The 18,557-nt window shown below is 51.4% G+C and overlaps 3 protein-coding genes across 5 annotated transcripts; 1 reads left to right on the top strand and 2 right to left on the bottom strand.

The window, feature by feature from the left end:
* Nucleotides 1-556: 556 nt before the first annotated feature.
* LOC133142849 (prolyl 4-hydroxylase subunit alpha-1-like) lies at nt 557-4,698 on the top strand. 2 transcript variants are annotated; one of them, XM_061264446.1, is made up of 15 exons: nt 560-817; nt 1,104-1,172; nt 1,304-1,400; nt 1,466-1,617; nt 1,700-1,837; nt 1,917-2,162; nt 2,232-2,386; nt 2,457-2,633; nt 2,752-2,822; nt 3,061-3,160; nt 3,239-3,292; nt 3,707-3,772; nt 3,857-3,925; nt 4,091-4,187; nt 4,254-4,698. In XM_061264446.1, exons 1-15 carry the CDS (start codon nt 766-768, stop codon nt 4,319-4,321), a joined length of 1,611 nt encoding a protein of 536 aa, XP_061120430.1. In that variant the 5' UTR covers nt 560-765; the 3' UTR covers nt 4,322-4,698. The 2 variants fall into 2 exon arrangements, with proteins under 2 accessions (XP_061120431.1, XP_061120430.1); XM_061264447.1 differs by lacking the exon at nt 1,104-1,172 and having other exon boundaries at nt 557-817.
* arg1 (arginase 1) lies at nt 3,354-6,856 on the bottom strand. 2 transcript variants are annotated; one of them, XM_061264450.1, is made up of 8 exons: nt 6,653-6,856; nt 6,488-6,560; nt 5,951-6,125; nt 5,708-5,867; nt 5,550-5,644; nt 5,366-5,473; nt 5,168-5,304; nt 3,354-5,082 (listed from the first exon to the last, which is right to left on the bottom strand). In XM_061264450.1, the coding sequence occupies exons 1-8, from the start codon at nt 6,758-6,760 to the stop codon at nt 4,919-4,921; spliced, it is 1,020 nt and encodes a 339-aa protein (XP_061120434.1). In that variant the 5' UTR covers nt 6,761-6,856; the 3' UTR covers nt 3,354-4,918. The 2 variants fall into 2 exon arrangements, with proteins under 2 accessions (XP_061120434.1, XP_061120432.1); XM_061264448.1 differs by having other exon boundaries at nt 6,658-6,856.
* A 130-nt stretch (nt 6,857-6,986) lies between these two features.
* On the bottom strand, nt 6,987-18,086 carry heatr1 (HEAT repeat containing 1). The gene is made up of 45 exons (XM_061264445.1): nt 17,958-18,086; nt 17,476-17,631; nt 17,184-17,400; nt 16,951-17,092; nt 16,767-16,868; nt 16,500-16,640; nt 16,140-16,351; nt 15,944-16,074; nt 15,804-15,876; nt 15,620-15,721; nt 15,434-15,551; nt 15,258-15,365; nt 15,085-15,183; nt 14,765-14,853; nt 14,433-14,644; nt 14,236-14,357; nt 13,973-14,170; nt 13,739-13,901; nt 13,516-13,664; nt 13,258-13,450; nt 13,019-13,191; nt 12,775-12,930; nt 12,461-12,700; nt 12,246-12,377; nt 12,048-12,151; nt 11,826-11,972; nt 11,631-11,749; nt 11,350-11,471; nt 11,157-11,285; nt 10,832-11,048; nt 10,606-10,731; nt 10,323-10,492; nt 10,156-10,220; nt 9,963-10,086; nt 9,750-9,890; nt 9,363-9,664; nt 9,147-9,297; nt 8,894-9,064; nt 8,681-8,815; nt 8,512-8,616; nt 8,198-8,360; nt 7,942-8,096; nt 7,700-7,858; nt 7,522-7,630; nt 6,987-7,322 (listed from the first exon to the last, which is right to left on the bottom strand). The coding sequence occupies exons 1-45, from the start codon at nt 18,019-18,021 to the stop codon at nt 7,234-7,236; spliced, it is 6,495 nt and encodes a 2,164-aa protein (XP_061120429.1). The 5' UTR covers nt 18,022-18,086; the 3' UTR covers nt 6,987-7,233.
* Nucleotides 18,087-18,557: the final 471 nt, after the last annotated feature.

Genomic DNA, 18,557 nt, shown 5'->3' with positions numbered 1-18,557 from the left:
CTCCAAGTCCAAGTAAAAAAAAGAAATAAAGAAACCAGTCCAAGTCGTTAATGGCCATCGTCATTGGCAAGAAAAGAGATGCGAGAAGATGCGACAAGTGCATGGTGGATGCTGGGAACTGACTCCCAGAAGCGCCTTGAAATCGGACACTGTCAATTTGACAAAGTGCATCTGCAACATATCGTTGGACCTTATCTGATTTTGGCGCTTTAGGTGCGTCCAACACCTTGACAATATTTGGACATTTTGTCAGCGAGCTAATTTGTCTAACTTTGTCACCAGTTCGTGCAACTTTTTTTTTTCTTCAAACTGTTGAGAGGCTTCAATCTAATCTTGGATTATTCTTTGTGGGTGTTGCTTTAATCTTCTTGCAACATGAGATGGACTTGACTGCAAGAGGTACTTTTAGGACCCCCTTTTTTTTTCTTTTTTTTTTTTTTTTTGAGTCATGTAGTAGATTTGTGGAGGGGCGGCGGACATCAAGACCATACCATGCCTCTCGTGCACGCAGTTGGGAGTGGCGTTTATGCGTATAAGGCCTTTATTACGAAACTTTGTCTTTGTCTTTATTCACTTGTTAGCACTCACAGATAAAAGCTTTGCTTCTTATTTTTGTCACAGAGGCATTGATTTTAATTTCAACCCAAGCTGAGCTCTCTTTCTCTCGCTCTTTTTTATTTTTCACTGACAACATTGACAATTGTGAACAATTAACAACAGACTTGAAAGGCAACATTCTTATTTGACTTAAGTTGTTGAACTAGAATGACTTCTCAAGAGAAAGCATGTCGACATGGTGTTCGTTCCACCGGCAAGGGTATGGTTCTGTTTTTGCGTGCTCTTTCGGGAAAAAAAATATGTCCGAATGAAATTTATTTTTTCCAGGGGTGAACGTAAAAATGAACGTCAGCGGTAACTGCGGGTGCGGCTGTTTTCAGATGAACCGAAAAAAAAGTTCAGATGTTCCATGGACAATATTTGATAATACACAATGTTTAGAAGATCATAAACATCCGTGGTCTATTCCGGCACCTGTGTGTACGCGTGAGGTATAAAGGCAACGCCAACCTAATCGTTATAATAAAATTCTCTGTTGCGTTTAGACATGGCGCTCTTTTGCCTGTTGCTGGTTATCAGCTTCTCCTCAGCTGACGAATTCTTCTCTTCCATAGGTGAGTCTCGTCCTGATATTAAGCAGCGTAGATAGATTGAGGCGCACGTGCTGGACAGACACTGTCGATGTTACGGAATCTTTTTTTGGCGCCGTCCTTTTTCTTTTTAACCGACACAACCAAACGACTAGGTCAAATGACGGAGCTGCTGCACACGGAGAAGGACCTATTGACCTCGCTGGAGGACTACATCCGAGCCGAGGAGACCAAATTAGAGACTGTCAAAAGGTCAGACGTTGGCGGCTACGTTTGGCACGCTGAGTAGAAAATATTGACGATGGTGGCGTCCGCAGTTGGGCCCAGAGGGTGGCCAACCTGTCGGCGTTGGCCATCCAGGACCCTGAAGTTTTCCTGGGGCACCCCATCAACGCCTTCAGACTTCTCAAGAGGATGAACCGCGAGTGGAGCAACCTGGAGAGCCTGGTGCGCAGCAAGGTGTCGGACGGTGGGTGAGAAGACACAAATGTCGCCAAATCTTAGCGGCAGGTAAGTTTTGACGCCGGCCGCACGCGTCTCTGGTGCCTCAGGTTTCATGTCGGAAATGGACGCCAAACGGCAGTACTTTCCCGGCGAGGATGACCAGACAGGTGTGGCCGAGGCCTTCCTGAGACTGCAGGACACGTACCAGCTGGACACCGACACCCTGGCCAAAGGCCAGCTGCCAGGTCAGGAGCGGCACAGAGCGAGCGCCTTTGCTACGGAGAGTCTTTGCAAGTAAGTGCCCCTCCCCTCTTCTCTCGTCAGGAACCTCCGTGCTCCCGAGCGTCCTGACGGTGGACGACTGCTATGACCTGGCCATGGCAGCATACAAGGAGTCCGACTTCTACCACACGGTGCTGTGGCTGTCGCAAGCCCTCAAGCAGATGGAGGAGGGCGACATGGCCGCAAACGTGGAGGTCGTCACCCTCCTGGACTACCAGAGCTTTGCTTTTCTCAAGCAAGGAGATCTGGAGCGTGGCTTGGAGTCCACCAAGAAGCTGCTGGAGCTCGGTGAGTCGGAACCACGCCTAAGGGCTGCGAACTTGATTCAATCCCATTTGCCCCTTTATTTACTCTAAGATCCGGAAAACCAGCGAGCCAATAAGAATCTCAGGTACTTTGAGCACCACCTGGAGAAACAGAAGACGGGCGAGGAGACGGCCGAGGTGCCCAAGGGTCGAGGTGACCACAACGCCAAGTACGAGCGACTGTGTCGCGGCGACAGCATTGAGATGGTGAGAAGACACCGCAAAGCGGCCTTGCCAGAAGCACGCTCTGCACTCGCTCGGCTTTTCTTTCCGACAGACTCCGCGCAGACAAAGCCGCCTCTTCTGCCGTTACTATGACAACCAGCGCCATCCCAACTTGGTGATTGCTCCCGTCAAAGAGGAAGACCTGTGGGACAAGCCCCGCATCGTCCGCTATTACGACATTGTGACGGACGAGGACATGGCCGTCTACAAAAAGCTGGCCAGACCCAAAGTCAGTCCGCCGAAATGGATGAATGCCATTTGAATCTTTCTGCTCTTTGCTTAACTTCCCGTGCCTCCACCCATCTCTCTGTCTTCGACTCAACCGTGTGATGGCACGGCCGACCTAGCTGATTCGCTCCAGAGTCAGCAACTACGAAGAAAATCGCAGTTACGCCGTTCCAACCAGGATCTCCCAAAAGTAAGGACATGGCATTTCGTGCATAGACGGACATTTTTGTACTTTTTGGTGATGAAGCTATTTTGCAAAAAGAACTCAGACTAAATGTCATACATGCAAAAAAATTGGGGTTGTTCATGAGACCAGCAAAACTCTTTGTCCAATTAATTAGCCTGTGTGCGTGCATTCAAGGGTGTGCATACTTGTGCAACCTGCACATATCTGTTATTTTTACCTCGCATCGGGAATTGCTCCTCAGTGCCTGGCTGGAAGACAGTGAGCATGAGCGTGTGGCGAAGATGGTCAAGAAAATGAGCGACATCACAGGCCTGGACTCGACCACGGCTGAGGCCATGCAGGTGACAACTTCCTTCCGGCCGACCTCTCGCCTAAAAAGCAGCAGCAGAAAAAACAACAACACAAGTTTACTTGCACAGGTGGCCAACTACGGCGTGGGAGGACAGTATGAACCTCATCACGACTTTCAAGGGGTAAATCCATAGATGCGTTCTCTGTCCAAGATGAGGCCTTGTCGGCACATTTTCATACCCCTTTTAATTAGGAACGAGAAAGACGACACACGTTGACTTTCAATTTCTCCTGCTACAAGTCAATAATTGAGCCCAGGCACTCTTTAAAGCCATGACACGCCTGTCACAATAAGGTAAAAAAAATGGCATCCTGGCACTTGAGCTCACAGATCCTTCAGGTATATTGCGCCCTCTCGTGGCAAAAACAAGACATCTTTAGAAGCAAGAGAAAAATTCTATGGCTCATACGGAATTGGGATCTTCACAAGACGCATCACGAAAGTTTGCATTTGTCCATTAAAAGGGTGACAATTTTTTTTTTTTTTCCATTTAACATTCAATTTCTGCTTCTTTGGCTTTTTTTTCTCACCACAGGACGAGATTGAAGAACCTTATAGTAATTTGGGCACTGGAAACCGAATCGCCACCTGGCTAGTTTATGTCAGTTAAAATATAATTTTTAAAAAAAGCACACATTGGATAGATTTTACCAAGGTTCTTGATGTCTTCCCCTTTGTGCTGCAGATAAGCGAGGTGCCGGCAGGGGGGGCTACTGTCTTCACCGAATTAGGCGCTGTCGCTTGGCCCATTAAGGTTTGTTTTTCTTTTTGCAAACACGTCACGCAGCCTAGACAAGACTCATTTGGATCGGCTCGTGGAAATATTCCAATTGGAAAATCACATTTTATGGAGCGAACGGTGCACATCTGCAAGCCAATATGTATTGCCAAGACTTTAATGGCATGATTATGACCGCAGGGCTCTGCTGTGTTTTGGTACAACCTTCGGCTCAACGGGAAGGGAAACTACCAGACCTCCCACGCTGCCTGTCCTGTCCTGGTGGGGAGCAAGTGGGGTGAGTCCCGGCAAGATGAGCCGGCCATTTGGAATCAGTCATGTCACTGTGTTTTGCCTTCCCCAGTGGCCAACAAGTGGCTGCACGAGCGAGGTCAGGAGTTCAGGAGGCGCTGCGGCCTGCAGAATTCTTGAACACAACATGGGGCCCAACTGCACTTTGGCACTTGACTCCATGCTATGGTGTCCGGTTACCACGACGACCATCGTCTTTGGCGAAAAAGAACAAGCACTGAAGCTGAATAATTAGTTATTGGAATATTGAAATGGGTTTCCTGTTGGCTGCTTGAAGAATTAAACAGGTTTCGTTCCACTCAAGAGTGCCTTTGGCATGTTGGGGAGAGATTGCGTAAATAAGTTGTCTAATCTATTGTACATTTTTTACCAGTTATTTCTTGAAAAATAATTATTCAAAGTTGTGAATCAGAATTAAATTTTAACTAAGTTAACAATGAGCACATTCTTTTGATTCAATAACTTGATAAATAAAAATATGTAATGACAACATAAAAGAGTTAAGTGTGTGAGCTTCTTTGGCTTCATTTGTTTTTTTTAATCAAGTGAAGGATTTGTCACTCTTGGACAAGCACCTTTGACGTGCTTGGAAATCACAACGCTTGGACCAGGTTCTGAATGGTCTAAGTCAAGAGGAAAAAAAGTAGGACCTTAAGCGAGACTTGAAGGATTATGAGGAAATGCAGAAAGGGGTGCGGGGCCTCGCTTTTGGAGTAGTCACGCGTCAGGCAGGCGGAACTCATCCGGGTGGTTCCCCTCCCTCAGGCGTCCGAAGCAGCCCAGCAGAACGTCCAGCGCGGCCCTGGCCGTGCGCCGCACCTCCTGCTCCGACACGCCCACCGCAGGGTTCACCTCCACCACGTCCACTGCCGACAGCAGCCCTGAACAAACACAACAGACGTGTGACGAGGGGCTGACAAATGCACAGGAACAGCAAAGTCTAAAGGACATGTGTGCGTTTCTGACCGGTGTTGGCGATGTGTTCTGCGATGTACACGCCCTCCCTGTAGGTGAGGCCGCCCGGCACAGGCGTCCCTGTCGCCGGGGTGACGGCCGGATCCAAGGCGTCCACGTCATAGCTTAGGTGGATCGGCCTCCTGGCCCTGCTCCGAGGCATCGAGTGACTGCGGGACCGACCACGTGGCGAGCTTCTAGAACACTTACCCGTCTTTACACAGGAAGTCGCACGTCTCCTCCATCACTCGGCCGACACCCAGAGCGTCCACCTGTGTCATGGAGAAGGCCTTCACGCTCGCCAGCTTCAGCAAGTAACTGCGCACCGGGGGGAAAAGGCACAGTATGATCAAGCCCTCCCGGAACAGGAACACACAGACGAAAGAAGACTTACTGCTCCTCGGGGTCCAGGTCTCTCAGGCCGATGTAGACGAAATGTTTGGCCGACACGCACGAGCTCATCCAGGAGAAGTTGGGCAGGATTGGAATCTGATTTTGAAGAAAAAGCAAACGAGCGCAAATAGATATTTGGCCTTTCTTTTTTTTGCTGACCTTTGGGCGCAACTCATGGAGCAGGTAGGACACGGGCTGGCCGTGCATGTTTCCCGTGGGCGTGCTCAGCGGCGTGTTGATGTCGGCGTGGGCGTCCACCCAAACCAGGCTCACGTCCCCCACAGCTGACGCGTGCCCGTGGACAGAGCCAATGGCCAGGCTGGAAAAGGTGATGGCGGAGGCGGTATCATGTTTTCAATTTATCCCACAGCCAAAACAAAGCGTGCCGAGCAAGCGAGCGACCTGTGGTCTCCGCCCAGCACGACCGCCGTGTGTCCATTACGCTTCACCGCCCGCACCGCCTCTGACAGCCTCAGGTTGGCATTGCCCACCGCCCGGGGATGTTTCACCCGCCCCACTGGCTCGTCGGGCAGCACGTCCTCAAATGTCAAGTTGCCGTAATCCTTCACCACGCAGCCTGCAGGGACAAAAAAAGATGATGTCTTGCCGGGACGGGAAGACACGTGATGCTCTCAGGGCTCCCATACAGAAAAGCAAACATCATTCATGTTTGTGCTAAAATTGTTTGCTCTGAAATAAACAAGGCCAGTCAACTTGAGTGTCTGTGTGTCGTACAGAGCAAAGTCAACCGGTTGAGCACACAGTAACCAGTCTGCTGTTCAATATGTAACCGTGAAAAAGTGGGAGAGAGCCAACGAGCAAGCGCTTGCGTGACAGTCAACACTGAGCACGACATGAATTTGTGATAAAAACTGCATGTCGTTGCTTTCTGTTCTGACCAGCCAATCAGAAGACAGTAAAATGCAGATTAATTGTTACCTTGCGCCTGCAGCTTACGTACGAGTCCCTCGGCGCGGATCGCATCCGGTCCGAGCTCCACACCATCCCGGGGCTGTGCCACGGCCCCCACAAACAAAATTGCTATTCTTGTTGCACCGCCCTAAATGGTCCAGCAGGTTAAGTACGGAGCCGAGGTCACCTGACCTCACCTGTCCTTTGGAGAAAGGCGCTCCAACGATCCCCACGGAGCGCATCTCCTGGAGATGACGGTGAGGATGGTGAAAATGGCGAGGATGAGGAGGAAAATGACATGTCGTGGAGGTGATGAGAAGCTGCAGAGCCGTCCTGGCACGCTGCATGGTGCTGAATGAAGTAGCAAGAAGACGCACAGAGAGAGAGGAAGAGAGCGAGCAAGAGAGAGCGAGCAAGCTCTGCCACCCGGGACAGTGTGACGTCACTCATGTTAATCATTGAACAGACAAAACAAGAAGGTACCCACCATTGCTAGAGATAATTCAAAATTAAGTATACATGGCAGTGCGTTACACTTGTGGCAATTTATTTCAGGTACAATACAAGTCAGAGACTTCCCCACAGAAAACCTTTTTTTTTTTTTTTTTTTAATGAAGTAACCTCATGCAGACAGCAAAAAATAAGAGCTTGCCAACAGACACTTGCATAATGTTCAGTAGGATTATAAAAATAGAATATAGACGCTCAGAAGTCCATGTTCTGCTTTCATGATGAGGACCTCAAGGGCAGGCCATTTTGAGATGATGCGCGTGTTAGAAATAGCTCTGCAACGGTTCTCCCAGGATGTCCTCCATCTCCCGAACCACCTTCTGAACCTGATGCTCCACCTCCTCACACTCGTCTGCAACACAAACAGAACGAGCGGCTCACCACCACTTACACAAACTAACTCTCAAGCCTGCCTTTTGTTTGTTTGCTTCAAGCCACGTCTGCATTTCATAGCTTGCGTTTGGGCTAACAAAGCTGACATGCACTTTGTTAGTTTGGCGCCTTCATTTTGTTTTGTCCATGTTCGGGTACTATTTAGAGATTGCACTGACCCTCCATGAGTTCTGCCAGGAAGGGTATGGTCTCCGGAAGCAGCGCCATGTAGTTCTCCTTCAACTTGGCCGCCAGCTCCATCAGCATCAGCAGCGAGGAGAAGCGTACCTGATAGAAGAGGAACATGGCGTTGACTTGGACACTCGCGCGTCACCGAAGGAGCTCAGGCACTGTTACCTTGGCGTCGGCGTGTCTGCTCTTGAGCAGGATGTTATAGTTGAGGCTTTTCCACTGGGCGTCGTTCGCCAGCGACACGGCAAACTGACCCACGCACGGGACAAGATGTTTGGTCACCCTCTGCTGGTACTCTTCATCGCCACCTAGCGTGTTCTCCAGCTGACAATTTAAAAGGTCTTCTCTGAGCCGGTTGCACAGAGACACTTTTGTCATCATTTGGGCGGCGGCCATGACAATCTCACCTGGTCGACGAGGGGCACCAGGAGGGCTTCAGCTCGCTCCTTGCTGAGGAAGCGCTGCGTGTCGTGCAAGAAGATTTTGTACAGGCAGTCCAGGACGCAGCAAAGCAGCTGGTTGCTCTTCTCGGCACCGCGCTCGGAATCGAAGAGCGACTCGTCTGAACAACGAAGCCAAAGTCTGAGAAGCGGCGGAGCAAAATGCTCGCGTGCAAACGAGCACATTCGTTTCTCATAAGAAACAAAAGATGAAGAGCTTCACCCGTCTTGGAGATGTTGGTCTGCTGAAGGAGGTCTGCAAAGGGCTTGACCAGATTTCCCGCAAAGAGGGCAAAGAGACCTTTAAGGCGCTCGGCGATGCAGTCGGACAGTCGGAAGAAGGTCAGCAGGCGATCTTTGCTGCCCGATTTACTCCAGTCGAACAGCTGAGGAAAGCAAAAGAGAAAATCTTTCAGTTAGATTTGGGAGAGAAAGTGAAAAAATAAAAATCCAGTTGCACAGTCAATATGAGGGATGACAAAACCATTTTTGAATCAAATAAATGTGAAACCTTGAGCTAAAGCAATAAAGCGTCACCTTGAAGAAGAGCGGCCTGAATGTGACTTCCGATAGTTTCATCACCATGACCAGCAGACAATCCATCACGCTGCCCTCGATTAGAGCCGTCCTCGCCAGGTCGCCCTGCACCAAGCAAAAAGGTCAGAAGGTCCCACACATGGACAGACGGACGGATGGATGGACGCACCTGGCAGAATTGGGCTCTGAAGTCCAGCGCAGCGAGGAAGAAGTCGGTGAGCTCAGACTGGTGAAAGCTGAGCGGCTCGCGCTCCATGTGGCCGAGATGTTCTTTGAGGATGCTCATCAATGCCCCCAGCTGGTCCTAAGGGGGGAACAAGCTGCTCAATAACTGCTTGGCCAAGGGAGAGGACATTTGCAGATTGCGCATGTTCTCGCTCACCTTTTTGTCCACCACCATGATGTGGTAGCACTTGGTCAAGACGGGCAGGAGGACCCTGGGGGGGAGCTTGGTGGCCAGGGAGCTCCTGAGCGAGGCCAGACGCACACACAGCTGATTGGTTGCGGAGGAAGACGACGAAGACTTCTCGAGGAGGCACGTCAGCCGACACACCTGCAAAGTTTCAATTTTTACAAAAAAATAAATAAAAATCAGCCCTGACAACCATGAAAGATGACAACACAATGTGGCAAACCTGCAAGGTGGTGTCCTGCAAGTAGGGGCTGATGAAGTGCGCCAGCGTCTCAGCCACACGCTGGAGGGCGGTGACGGCGCTCAGCAAGTAAATCTCATTGCTCAGCACATCCTTCCCATCAGTGAGCACGTGCAGCACGGCTGGCATCAACCTACAGGGAGGAACTTCCCACTTTTAGCCATAAGCCGACAGAAAGACACAAAGTGCGGCGCTTACCTCGGCAGCTGCGGGATGGCGAGGGCTTTGAGGGCGCCCACCACCTCGGCCGCGCACAGTAGGGCGCTGGCCGTCACGTTCTTCTCTTGGTGCGGCGACGCGACCAGGTCCACCATGCGCAGCAGGACGGGGACGAAGGCTTCCTGATGAGTTGCGCCCAAAAGGCGGCAGAGCAGCTTGAGGCTGTAGAGCGCCGTCTGCCTGTTGACGGCCAGCTCGGATGCCGCTTTCTCCGCCCCGCTTCCGTGTGGCGTGCCCACAATGTCCAGGAGGTCGCCGATGAGCTGTAAGAGAACGCTGACCTGCGGGGAGAGAGACATTTGGATGCGACTCGCGTTTTGCTTGACAGCAAGAGTGATGTCAGCGTTTGTACTTTGCGTACGCTACCTGTTGCTCCGCCCACTGCGTCTTGTGCTGAAGCTTGTTGTTGAGCAGCTCCATGGCTTTCCTCCTCACCGACGCCAGCCGGTTTGCCATCAGCCCCCTCATCACCGTGATGAAAGTGTCCGTGGGCAACAAAGCGTTCAACTGTGAAAGGGAAACAACGGGTTGTTTACTCAACTCGGTACGCCAATAAAAATTGACCGACAAAGCACGCACCTTATCCAGAACGTCGTAGGATTTGTTGAGAAGAACTCTCCAAAACTTTGCCATGGGCCTGTCGGCATTCTCCTCCACACAGCGAGTGACGCACTGAATGTAACGCAGGTTGTCCTCCAACAGCCTGGACAAAGGATGCTTGTTCAGCAGCCATTTTTAGAGATACCTTTGATTTGATGACATGCAAACTCACTGCTGCTGCAACTCCTGGAGAGATTTTGCACCACTCTCGTCGACAACGTCCTGAGTGTCCGCTACCTGGGTGAAAAGAAAAGGAAAAAAAAAAAAAAAAAAGAAAGAAATATGATGTTTTTCTTTTTTTTTTTTTTATGTGCTCCAACTGTGAACCACCCCGCTCACCTTCCCGATGAATGCGGTCGAGCCGAGCAGCTGAGCCATGAAGGAGACGGAGAGGAACTTGAAGTGTCTCAACTCCTTTCCGCTGTGGGCCTCCACGCTGAAGATCAGCTCTTCCACCTTCTCCTCTTCCCCTTTTTTCTTTTTCTTACCATCTCCTCGCCGGGCACCAACTGTAAACAGAATATGTCAGTTGACAGATGTCACAAATTTACTTCATGTGAAATTTGGATCGCTTTGCATCAAGTGGCGTTAGCATGTGCATTGCGGCCAATAACGTTCTCACCGTCCTCTTTGTCGTCGGGCAGCTGAATGAGGAATTTCAGGATGTTGATGAGAGAGGTGAGCTGCTCTGAGACCTCAAACTGGCAACACACCGAGATCCAGAAGTCCACGTCTCGCTCCAGAGCCGCTTCCTGGGGAACCAACGGAGCCAGAACTTGGTCAGTACGTCAAAGTTGCTGACTGGCTTGTACTTGGGGGGTGGAGGGGTGGGGTGGTGGGGGCAGAACTTGCCTTCTCGCTTTCTAAGCTAGACGCCTGTGTGGTGTGAAGCTTGAACAAGAGGAGCATCAGGACCCAGAGGAAGCGGGCCGGGCCCAGCGTGCCGACCAGCTGAGCGAGGATGTGCAGCCGCCGGTGTTCGGGCACGTGAGGCAGCGCGTCGGCAAAGACGTGCACGATCTTCGTCACCACCGCGTCCACGCTGCCGTGCGACTGACCGCCGGCCTGCAGGGGCAAAGCCAAGGCCGTGACGTACCAACCAAAAAAAAACACAGCGTCTGGCGCTGCTCGGCTTTGCATTTGGATCCCATTCCAGTTGCAAACGTGGCCGACCTGGATCAGAGCTGGGATGACCATCTTGACCGTCTTGTCGATGACTCGGAAGCTGTAGGCGTCATCCAGGCGCATGATGTTGGCGCCCATGAAGGTGAAGATGGGCATGATGTTGTGCAGAACTTTCTCCTAGAGGCCCAAAGCTCAGGTCAGATTTGTTCACACGGGAGTGGAAAAAGTCAAAACGACTCACGGGGAAGATGTTGGCGACGACGCCCAGCAGCAGCAGAGCGTGATGGTGAGTCTGCGGTACGTCTGTCGCGCGAATGCACTGGACCACCAGCTCCACGCTGAATTTCTCTTCTTCCAGGACATCTGCGAGTGACAATCAGTTTTTATTAAGTGGAACATTTCTTTTTTCTGAATTGCAACCAGCAGTTTGGAAGATCTTCCAAAAGAGCTTTCAAGGCTCTCGAAGTTGAAGTTTAGCACCAAATTAAACAGGACTACACGTGAGCAAGCAGAAGAGCCCACCTGGTCCACTAGGTTGCCCGTCCGGCGCCATTTTGTTGCAGACGTTGAGCAGGCAGCCGAGCAGAAGCTGCCTGGTGTACTCTATGTTGGGCTGCTCCAGGGCCGACGCCTCCAGGCTCCTGAGCAACAATCGGGATCAAGTCAGCATCACCAAGGCGCTTCCCGTCCTGTCCTGTGGCCATCTTGGAGCGTTACCTGGCCAGCAGCGAGAACAGAACCGGCACCAACATCTGGGCTCGCTTCAACTTCTTCTTGTGCTGAAGCAGCTCCAGGATCAAAGTGACTCTGTGCCAAGAAACGGCGCCCCCCTCTGGCGGTGCATCGCCACTCTCGTCGCTTTTCCTGAGAAGTGAGCTGTCGTTATTTCCGAGGAGTTTCCGGTGGAAATGTCATGCGATGAACATATATCAAGTCCACCTCTGCAAAATTCGGCTCCTGCGGGTTCGCTGAAGCGTCACGGTGACCTTGGCTTTTTCTGGCGGTGCCAGCTCGTTAGCCACCAGCTCAGCATCCACAGCAATCTGCACAAATAAGAAGAAGAATAAAGGTGATGTTCTAGACTTCGGATGATTGACGCCAACTTTTGATTTGGGAGACGAGACGGCTAGCGCTCACCGCTTTAAAGGTGCTGCCGACAGCGTCGGCAAGTATCGGATTCCTGCTTTCCGGCAATAGGTCGAACAAGGCCGTCAGAAGGTTCTGTTGGACCTTCTGATCTCCCAGGGCGGCGAAGAACGGCTTTGTGATCTGTGGGATGAGTTCCGCAAGGTTTTCAAACGGCCCTTTCTGACCTGAACCCGAATGGCTGTCCATCTGAGTCCAGCTCTGACCTGCTGCAAAGCGATGATCTGGCAGCTGGGGATGCCCGACAACGGAGCGGTGGAAGTCGTCATGGCTTTGAGCAGCAGGTCCAGACAATTGTGGTCGGCGGCCAGCAAAGGGGCCGCCGCCTCGTTGTACTTGCCCAGGACCACTTGCAAGAGCCGGGTCTCGTCCGGCAGCAAAGCGGGCATGTCGGGGTCGTTGCGGAGCAGCCGATCGAGCACGGGTAGCAGAGTGCACAGGACGGTCTGAGAAGAGCGCACACAGACGGCTTTCAGACTTCTGTGCCGCAGATGTTCTGGTACAGTGTCGCCGCACTCACCTGTCCATTGACGTGCCTCAGCGCTCTCAGGAGGCAGGTGGCGGTATAGGACGGGCAGCATGGCGACTGGACGCTCAGTAGCAGTTGATTTATGGAAGCCTGCAGCGACGACGTCTTTTTAGCCGACTCGCAGGCCTCGTGTAAATGGCCCAGAACCTGAGGGTGGAAAGCCACCTGAGATGAGAGTTGGTCCTAAATTGGCAAGTGTTTGTATGGCATAGCGATGCCACGTGAAGGTCCCCACCGTGCTCAAGTACGACGGGTCGGCGACAATTTCCTCACAGGTAGACATAAGCTTTTTTATGATTGGCTGGAAGGGAGTAGCGTCTGCCCCCGACAGGCTCTGCAGAGCGCTGATGGACACTCTTCGGATCTCTCGGACGGGAGAGGTCAGACAGCACAGCAAGGCCGGGACCACTGGAAAACACATGCCGCCCCGTGTTAGTCAGAGGTCATTGCATCTGACAATGTTCAATTGTTTACTGGGCGAGTTGGCTCCAGCTAGCTCAGTCAGCGTGGTGGCAGGTTGGGCGCTCAGTAAAGCGGCGCCCACGTAGAGCGACCGAGCGTGCAGGACGGCGTCCACCCGGACGCCCAGCTGGTCGCCGCAGTTGTCACCGTATCCCCACAGCAGGCAGAGGAACTTGAAGAGCGCGGCCGCATCGCACAGATGCACCTGCGGGGCACGTCCAAAGGAAGTTGGATTTAAAGGACTCCGAGTCAAATTTGCACAAATCAAACCTTGATAAGAAGCTTGGCCAGCTCTCGAAAACTGCCGGCCGCCGGCCCCTCATCGGCGCCGCCGATGACGAGGGCGAAGAGGCGCGAGATGAGCCCCAAGTAGCAGCAGGTGTTAGCGTCCAGCTTCTCCGGGTTCCACCACACGGCGGCTGGCAAAAAAAAAAAAAAAAGCACTTAAGCCCATCGAGTTGCAGTGGCGGGAAAAAGCAAAAGCCTCGCTCACCTTTGAAAGCGCCATCGAAACACTTGAGAGAAGAAATGAAGTCTCGGAGGAGCCAAATCATCACTTGGCTGGCCTCTCGCTGGTGTTGCCCGCCGGGCTGCTGGTCGCATTTGCTCAGGTACAAGGACAGTGCCTCGCCGAAGGATGCAGAAGGCAGGACTTCCTGTTGGACATCACATGCGCTTAGGTCCGAGCCAGCTGTGGCGAGAATGTTAGCGCGCTTGCTTGTCTCACCTGGGCGCCATCCGCCTTGGTGACTTCCAGCAGCGGAGGCTCCAGAACAGCTAAGAGCCGCTGGGCAGTGAGCAGGTGCTCCGTCTCGCTCAGTTGCGCCAAGCCCAGCAGAAGAGTCTCCGTCATCACCGCAAAGAAGGTGTGGCCTCTTACACCGCGCCCGCGCAGCTGCTCCCCTAACACACCAAAATTCTCCATCTGAGGAGCAAAACAGGAGGAAAGTCATTTCTACTGTCGAAACATGTCAACGATCGACAACTTACAGCATGACGTTTGGCCAGGTGATCCATGTTGGCCAGGTTCTCGTTCAGCCTGGAGACCAGACGCTGGTTGGCCGAACCGACAAGGTCCAGTTCGGAGCTCTGCTTTATCACTTGCTGAAGTTCTGTGTGGAAAGAGGAAACACTTTGTGGCTCAAGGCGCAGTTGGGGAAAACCCGGTAGAGGGGTCTGGCTGCTACCTTCCGCCCAGCTCGCGGTGAGTGGATGGCTGGCGACGGCGGCACAGCAGGCGACGCAGCGCGCGAGGCGGAGCTGGGCTGAGTCCGGACGACAGCTGGTGACCACTAGGAAGGGTAGCAGCCCCCAGACGATGGTCTCCACCTGCTCGGTGCTCCCCTTCCCCAGCCGGGAATCGGTCAATAAACGCACCGCTTCGGTTAAAACTGGCAGCCTAGTGGGGGGGGTTGGGCGCGCACAATCGTCATGGAAACCGAAAAGGAGACTGTTGGGTTGATGTTTATTTTGACAAAGTATAATTAAAGGACAAACTAAAAAAAGCCCAAATTCTGACCAGCTGTCGGCCTCGGGTTGATCGATTCTCTGCAGCAGAGACAGCAAATTGGACACGGTGCTCTCAGTGTCCAGAACGTCAAACAGCATCTGGGGGGGGGGAAAAAAAAAACTTTACACGCTCATCTAATCCAATTGAATTTAACAAAAGACGCGTGATCATTCATTTATCAGGCTTAGTTCCTTTCTCTTCCTCTACAGCTGGGCCAAACTAAAAATATTTCATTGATCACAAGAGTCCAAGCTCTTTGGAGTTTTTGAAAGAAAACAAACATTAGCCCCAAGATGGTTGCTCAAGAAACGATATGAAATGTAGCCGACCTCCAAGGTTTGAAGAGCCGCACTGACGACTTCCACCACGTCGTCCTTCAAGCGCTCCATCAGAGCGTCTTTAAGGAAGTCCTGGTCCAAAGTCTGAAGCTGGGGAGAGGGGGAAAAAAAAAAGTCAGAACGAAGCAGAACCCGTGAAGAACCCGCGAGGTCTCCAGTCACACCTGTCCCGACGCCGCCAGGCTCCTCAGGTGCTCCAGAGCCGAGACTCGGAGCGACGCCTGCGGGTGCTTCAGGCTGAGCAGCAGCGACGTATCCGAGTCGCCCATGATCTGAAAGCAACAACATGGACACCGCGTTTTTCCTCAACGCTTTGCTCTTGACTCTTTATTCAACGCACCTGGAATTTCCCCCTGCTTATGGACAGAGAGAGGAAATGGTGGAAGAGGCGTTTCTGCTCCTCGTCGCTGATGTTGGCGGCGTGACGCGAGAGGACCCCGTCCAGAGCCGCCAAATACCTGGGCCGGACCAACATTTTGCGCTCATCCACAAGGCCACGTTGGGCACACTCACTTCGCGCACTCACTTGGACTCAAAGAGTCGCACCAGCGGCTGCAGACGCCGGTTGAGGGTGTCCACGTTGTCCACGGCGAGCTCCGTCTGACTCAGGTAATCGTCTAGCAGCAAGCTACAGACATAAGGAAGGATCCTTGATTGGATGGTGTCAATTCATCAAACGTCTCAAAGTTTTTTTAATTTTTTTATTTTACCGAGCCACGTAGCCGTCCAAGCCTTTGGTCAGGGGGACCGAGTCCAAGAGCGACTCCAGCACGTGCGCGTCGTCTGTGGAAAACACAATAAAATGTTCAAACGTTCTGTATTCAACGTTTGGCCAGGGTTGCGTTTTCACCTGAGCTGCCAAAGACTGCGTGGACCAGGTGAGGCAGCAGGTAGCGTAGTAGAGGGCTCACGTCGTGGGTGGTGGCCAGGAGCTGAAGCGTGGATGCTAGCGCAGGCATGGAACACACGTGGTGGCAGAATCTGAACACATACAAAAACGTAACTTTTCTTGCATCACAAGACGGCCAACTGTTGCTCCGTCATACCTGGACCCGGCTGCGCCCTCCTTCTGACTCTGCAGTAGCACGATGAGGCAGCCCAGCCCCTCTTTGGCCAGCACGGGCTCTTTGAGCAGAGACTTGGCTATGCGCACGGCCAGCGTGTTGATCAGACTCGCCTCCATCACCACCTTGACCGCCATCTGGCACACGATCATGTAGGTGGCCGCCTTGTAGTCGGCCACTCCCGACGTCAGGCCCTGAGAGGAGGGGGCGGGACAAATGGCATGATATCCATTCCGTTTTCAGAAGGACAAGAATGCTCATAACGAGTCGTTATGACCTTATAGCACAGTGCATCCGCAAATTCTCAGATTATAAACGCAGTTGATGTTAAGAAATCTGTACCTTCTGCACGTACGGCAGAAGTTTTGAAATGATCGTGTCTGAAACTTTGTCCACGGCATCCAGAGCCGAAACGATGGTGGAGGCGTAGAAAGAGAAGACCACTCGCAGCTGGGAGAAACTCTTGGAACGTCCGGAAAAAGCCTGAAAGAAATCAACAAATAATACTAGCTAACATTTCTTCGTCCATTTTTTGTAATGCCAATTTGATATATTGACACCTATGTGTGTGTGTGCGGGGGAATAATATTTGCATGCCAGTGTGGCTACCTCAATTGACGTCGTGACCATGTTGCAGACAAAGTCCATAAAGCCCAAGTCCGAGTAGCAGTGGGTGACCAGAGTCCCTTTGGCCAGTGGCACGCCTGGTTTCTAAACAAGGAAACATGCTTTAAGTCTCGCTGCTAGCTGAACTTGGCTTTGGGAGCCATCAGCAGACATCAGCACATCTGACCTGCAGAGCCTGCAGCCAATTCCAGCGGTGCGTGGCGTCCTGGATCTTGAGGAGCTGCACCACTCGGACAAACGTGTTACTGTGGTGGTAAGGCAGCGCGCAAGCCAGCAGGCTCTCGACGTTGTACAGATGAACGTGGAAGCTGCGCACAAACAACAAGCAACCTTCCAAATCTACTTTACATTGGCGGGTGGCTCAGGGTTGACTGAATCTTCACATTTAGAAGACGTTACCGGTGAACCAGCCACTCGATGCACTTGTGCGCCGGCTTGAGGAGGAAGTACGGGGAGATGCGGGTGAGGAACAGAGCGATGTCTGCATCCAGCTTCTTGTTGACATCTTTGGACTGAACACTGCGCTCCAGCGTCACCGATGCACGGCTGAACAGAGAGTCCTGGAACTCCCGGAGGGCCGGTTCGATCCCCAGCAGCTCCTCCAGCCCCGTGCAGCCTGCAGAAAAGCAATGTTTTGAAGGTTGCAGAGAGAGAAATGGAGACGCAAAGGGGACTGAAGAGAAAGACTCACCAAGAGCATAAAAGGTGCTTCTATCGAGGGTAGCCGCCTCTTTGGGGTCAAAGAGAAGTGAGGTGACCTCTTTGCGAGACAGTAGATTTGGATCATTCTGAGGAAGCGCCAGCCGCTTCAGCTGATAGGATAATGACGTCATGATGGGTTCGAAACCTGAAACGTCAGTCGAATTACTTCATCAATCCATATAAGATGAGAAGGTACGATGTGACACAAATTATATCTACAGAATGGAAAGGATATTTCTTGTTAAGTTATGAGAGTGTCCAAACAGGAAATTGAACCAGCAAACGGGGCGTAATATCGAGTTGTATTAAGAGTCGTACTAACAAAACATTTCGATATCGGGTTTAGGGAAACTTTACAGCAGTAAAGTTTAGCAAGTAAAACATTAATAACACTATCACGAACACAGTTTGAGTTGTAACAACGTTGTATATCTGCACTTCATTTAATGTCATTAGAATTTGGAGACGAACCTGTTTTCTTGTTTTCCTCCCAACACACGTGCGATTTGCGAAAGGTCAATTCTTTCTTCCTCATGTTAGATTACACTTCCGGGTCACATCTGGGTAAGTAGAGATAGTTCGCTTCGCTCACATCCTTTTTCGTGTCAAAGGAACGTTATCTTCAATCCATTATTCGTTTCCTAATACGACGATGAAAAAATTAAAAAGCATGATACAGAAAGTAAACTGTTATAATAACAAGCTGAAACTCACCCATTGGACCCTTTTCTATTCTGTATCTTTATGTCTGTCTTCGTTGTTCAGTTCTCTGTGGGACAGTTATCCTGCCAACCGCAAGGGGCAGTGGTTTAATTTTAGACGCTATAAAAATCAGTGGTAACCAATCAAGTGGTAAGTGACTTAAGTTTCCGTTACGTCTAATTGTCGAGATTTATATGCGCTACGTATTTTTAACTAGACTTTTCTCTGTACTGAACCTTGGTAAGTGATTGCCAGCTCTTCGAGTTTTCGAATAAAGAATTTATAAATTAAGTTCATAGAAAGTCTACTTGCTAGTTTCAATTGTGTTAGATATCTGTCGTTTTTGGGTAACTCCGGACCGTGGACAGT

Source organism: Syngnathus typhle, linkage group LG18 (genome assembly GCF_033458585.1).
Source record: "Syngnathus typhle isolate RoL2023-S1 ecotype Sweden linkage group LG18, RoL_Styp_1.0, whole genome shotgun sequence".
NCBI lineage: Eukaryota > Metazoa > Chordata > Actinopteri > Syngnathiformes > Syngnathidae > Syngnathus > Syngnathus typhle.
This window is presented reverse-complemented; position numbering and strand designations above follow the sequence as displayed.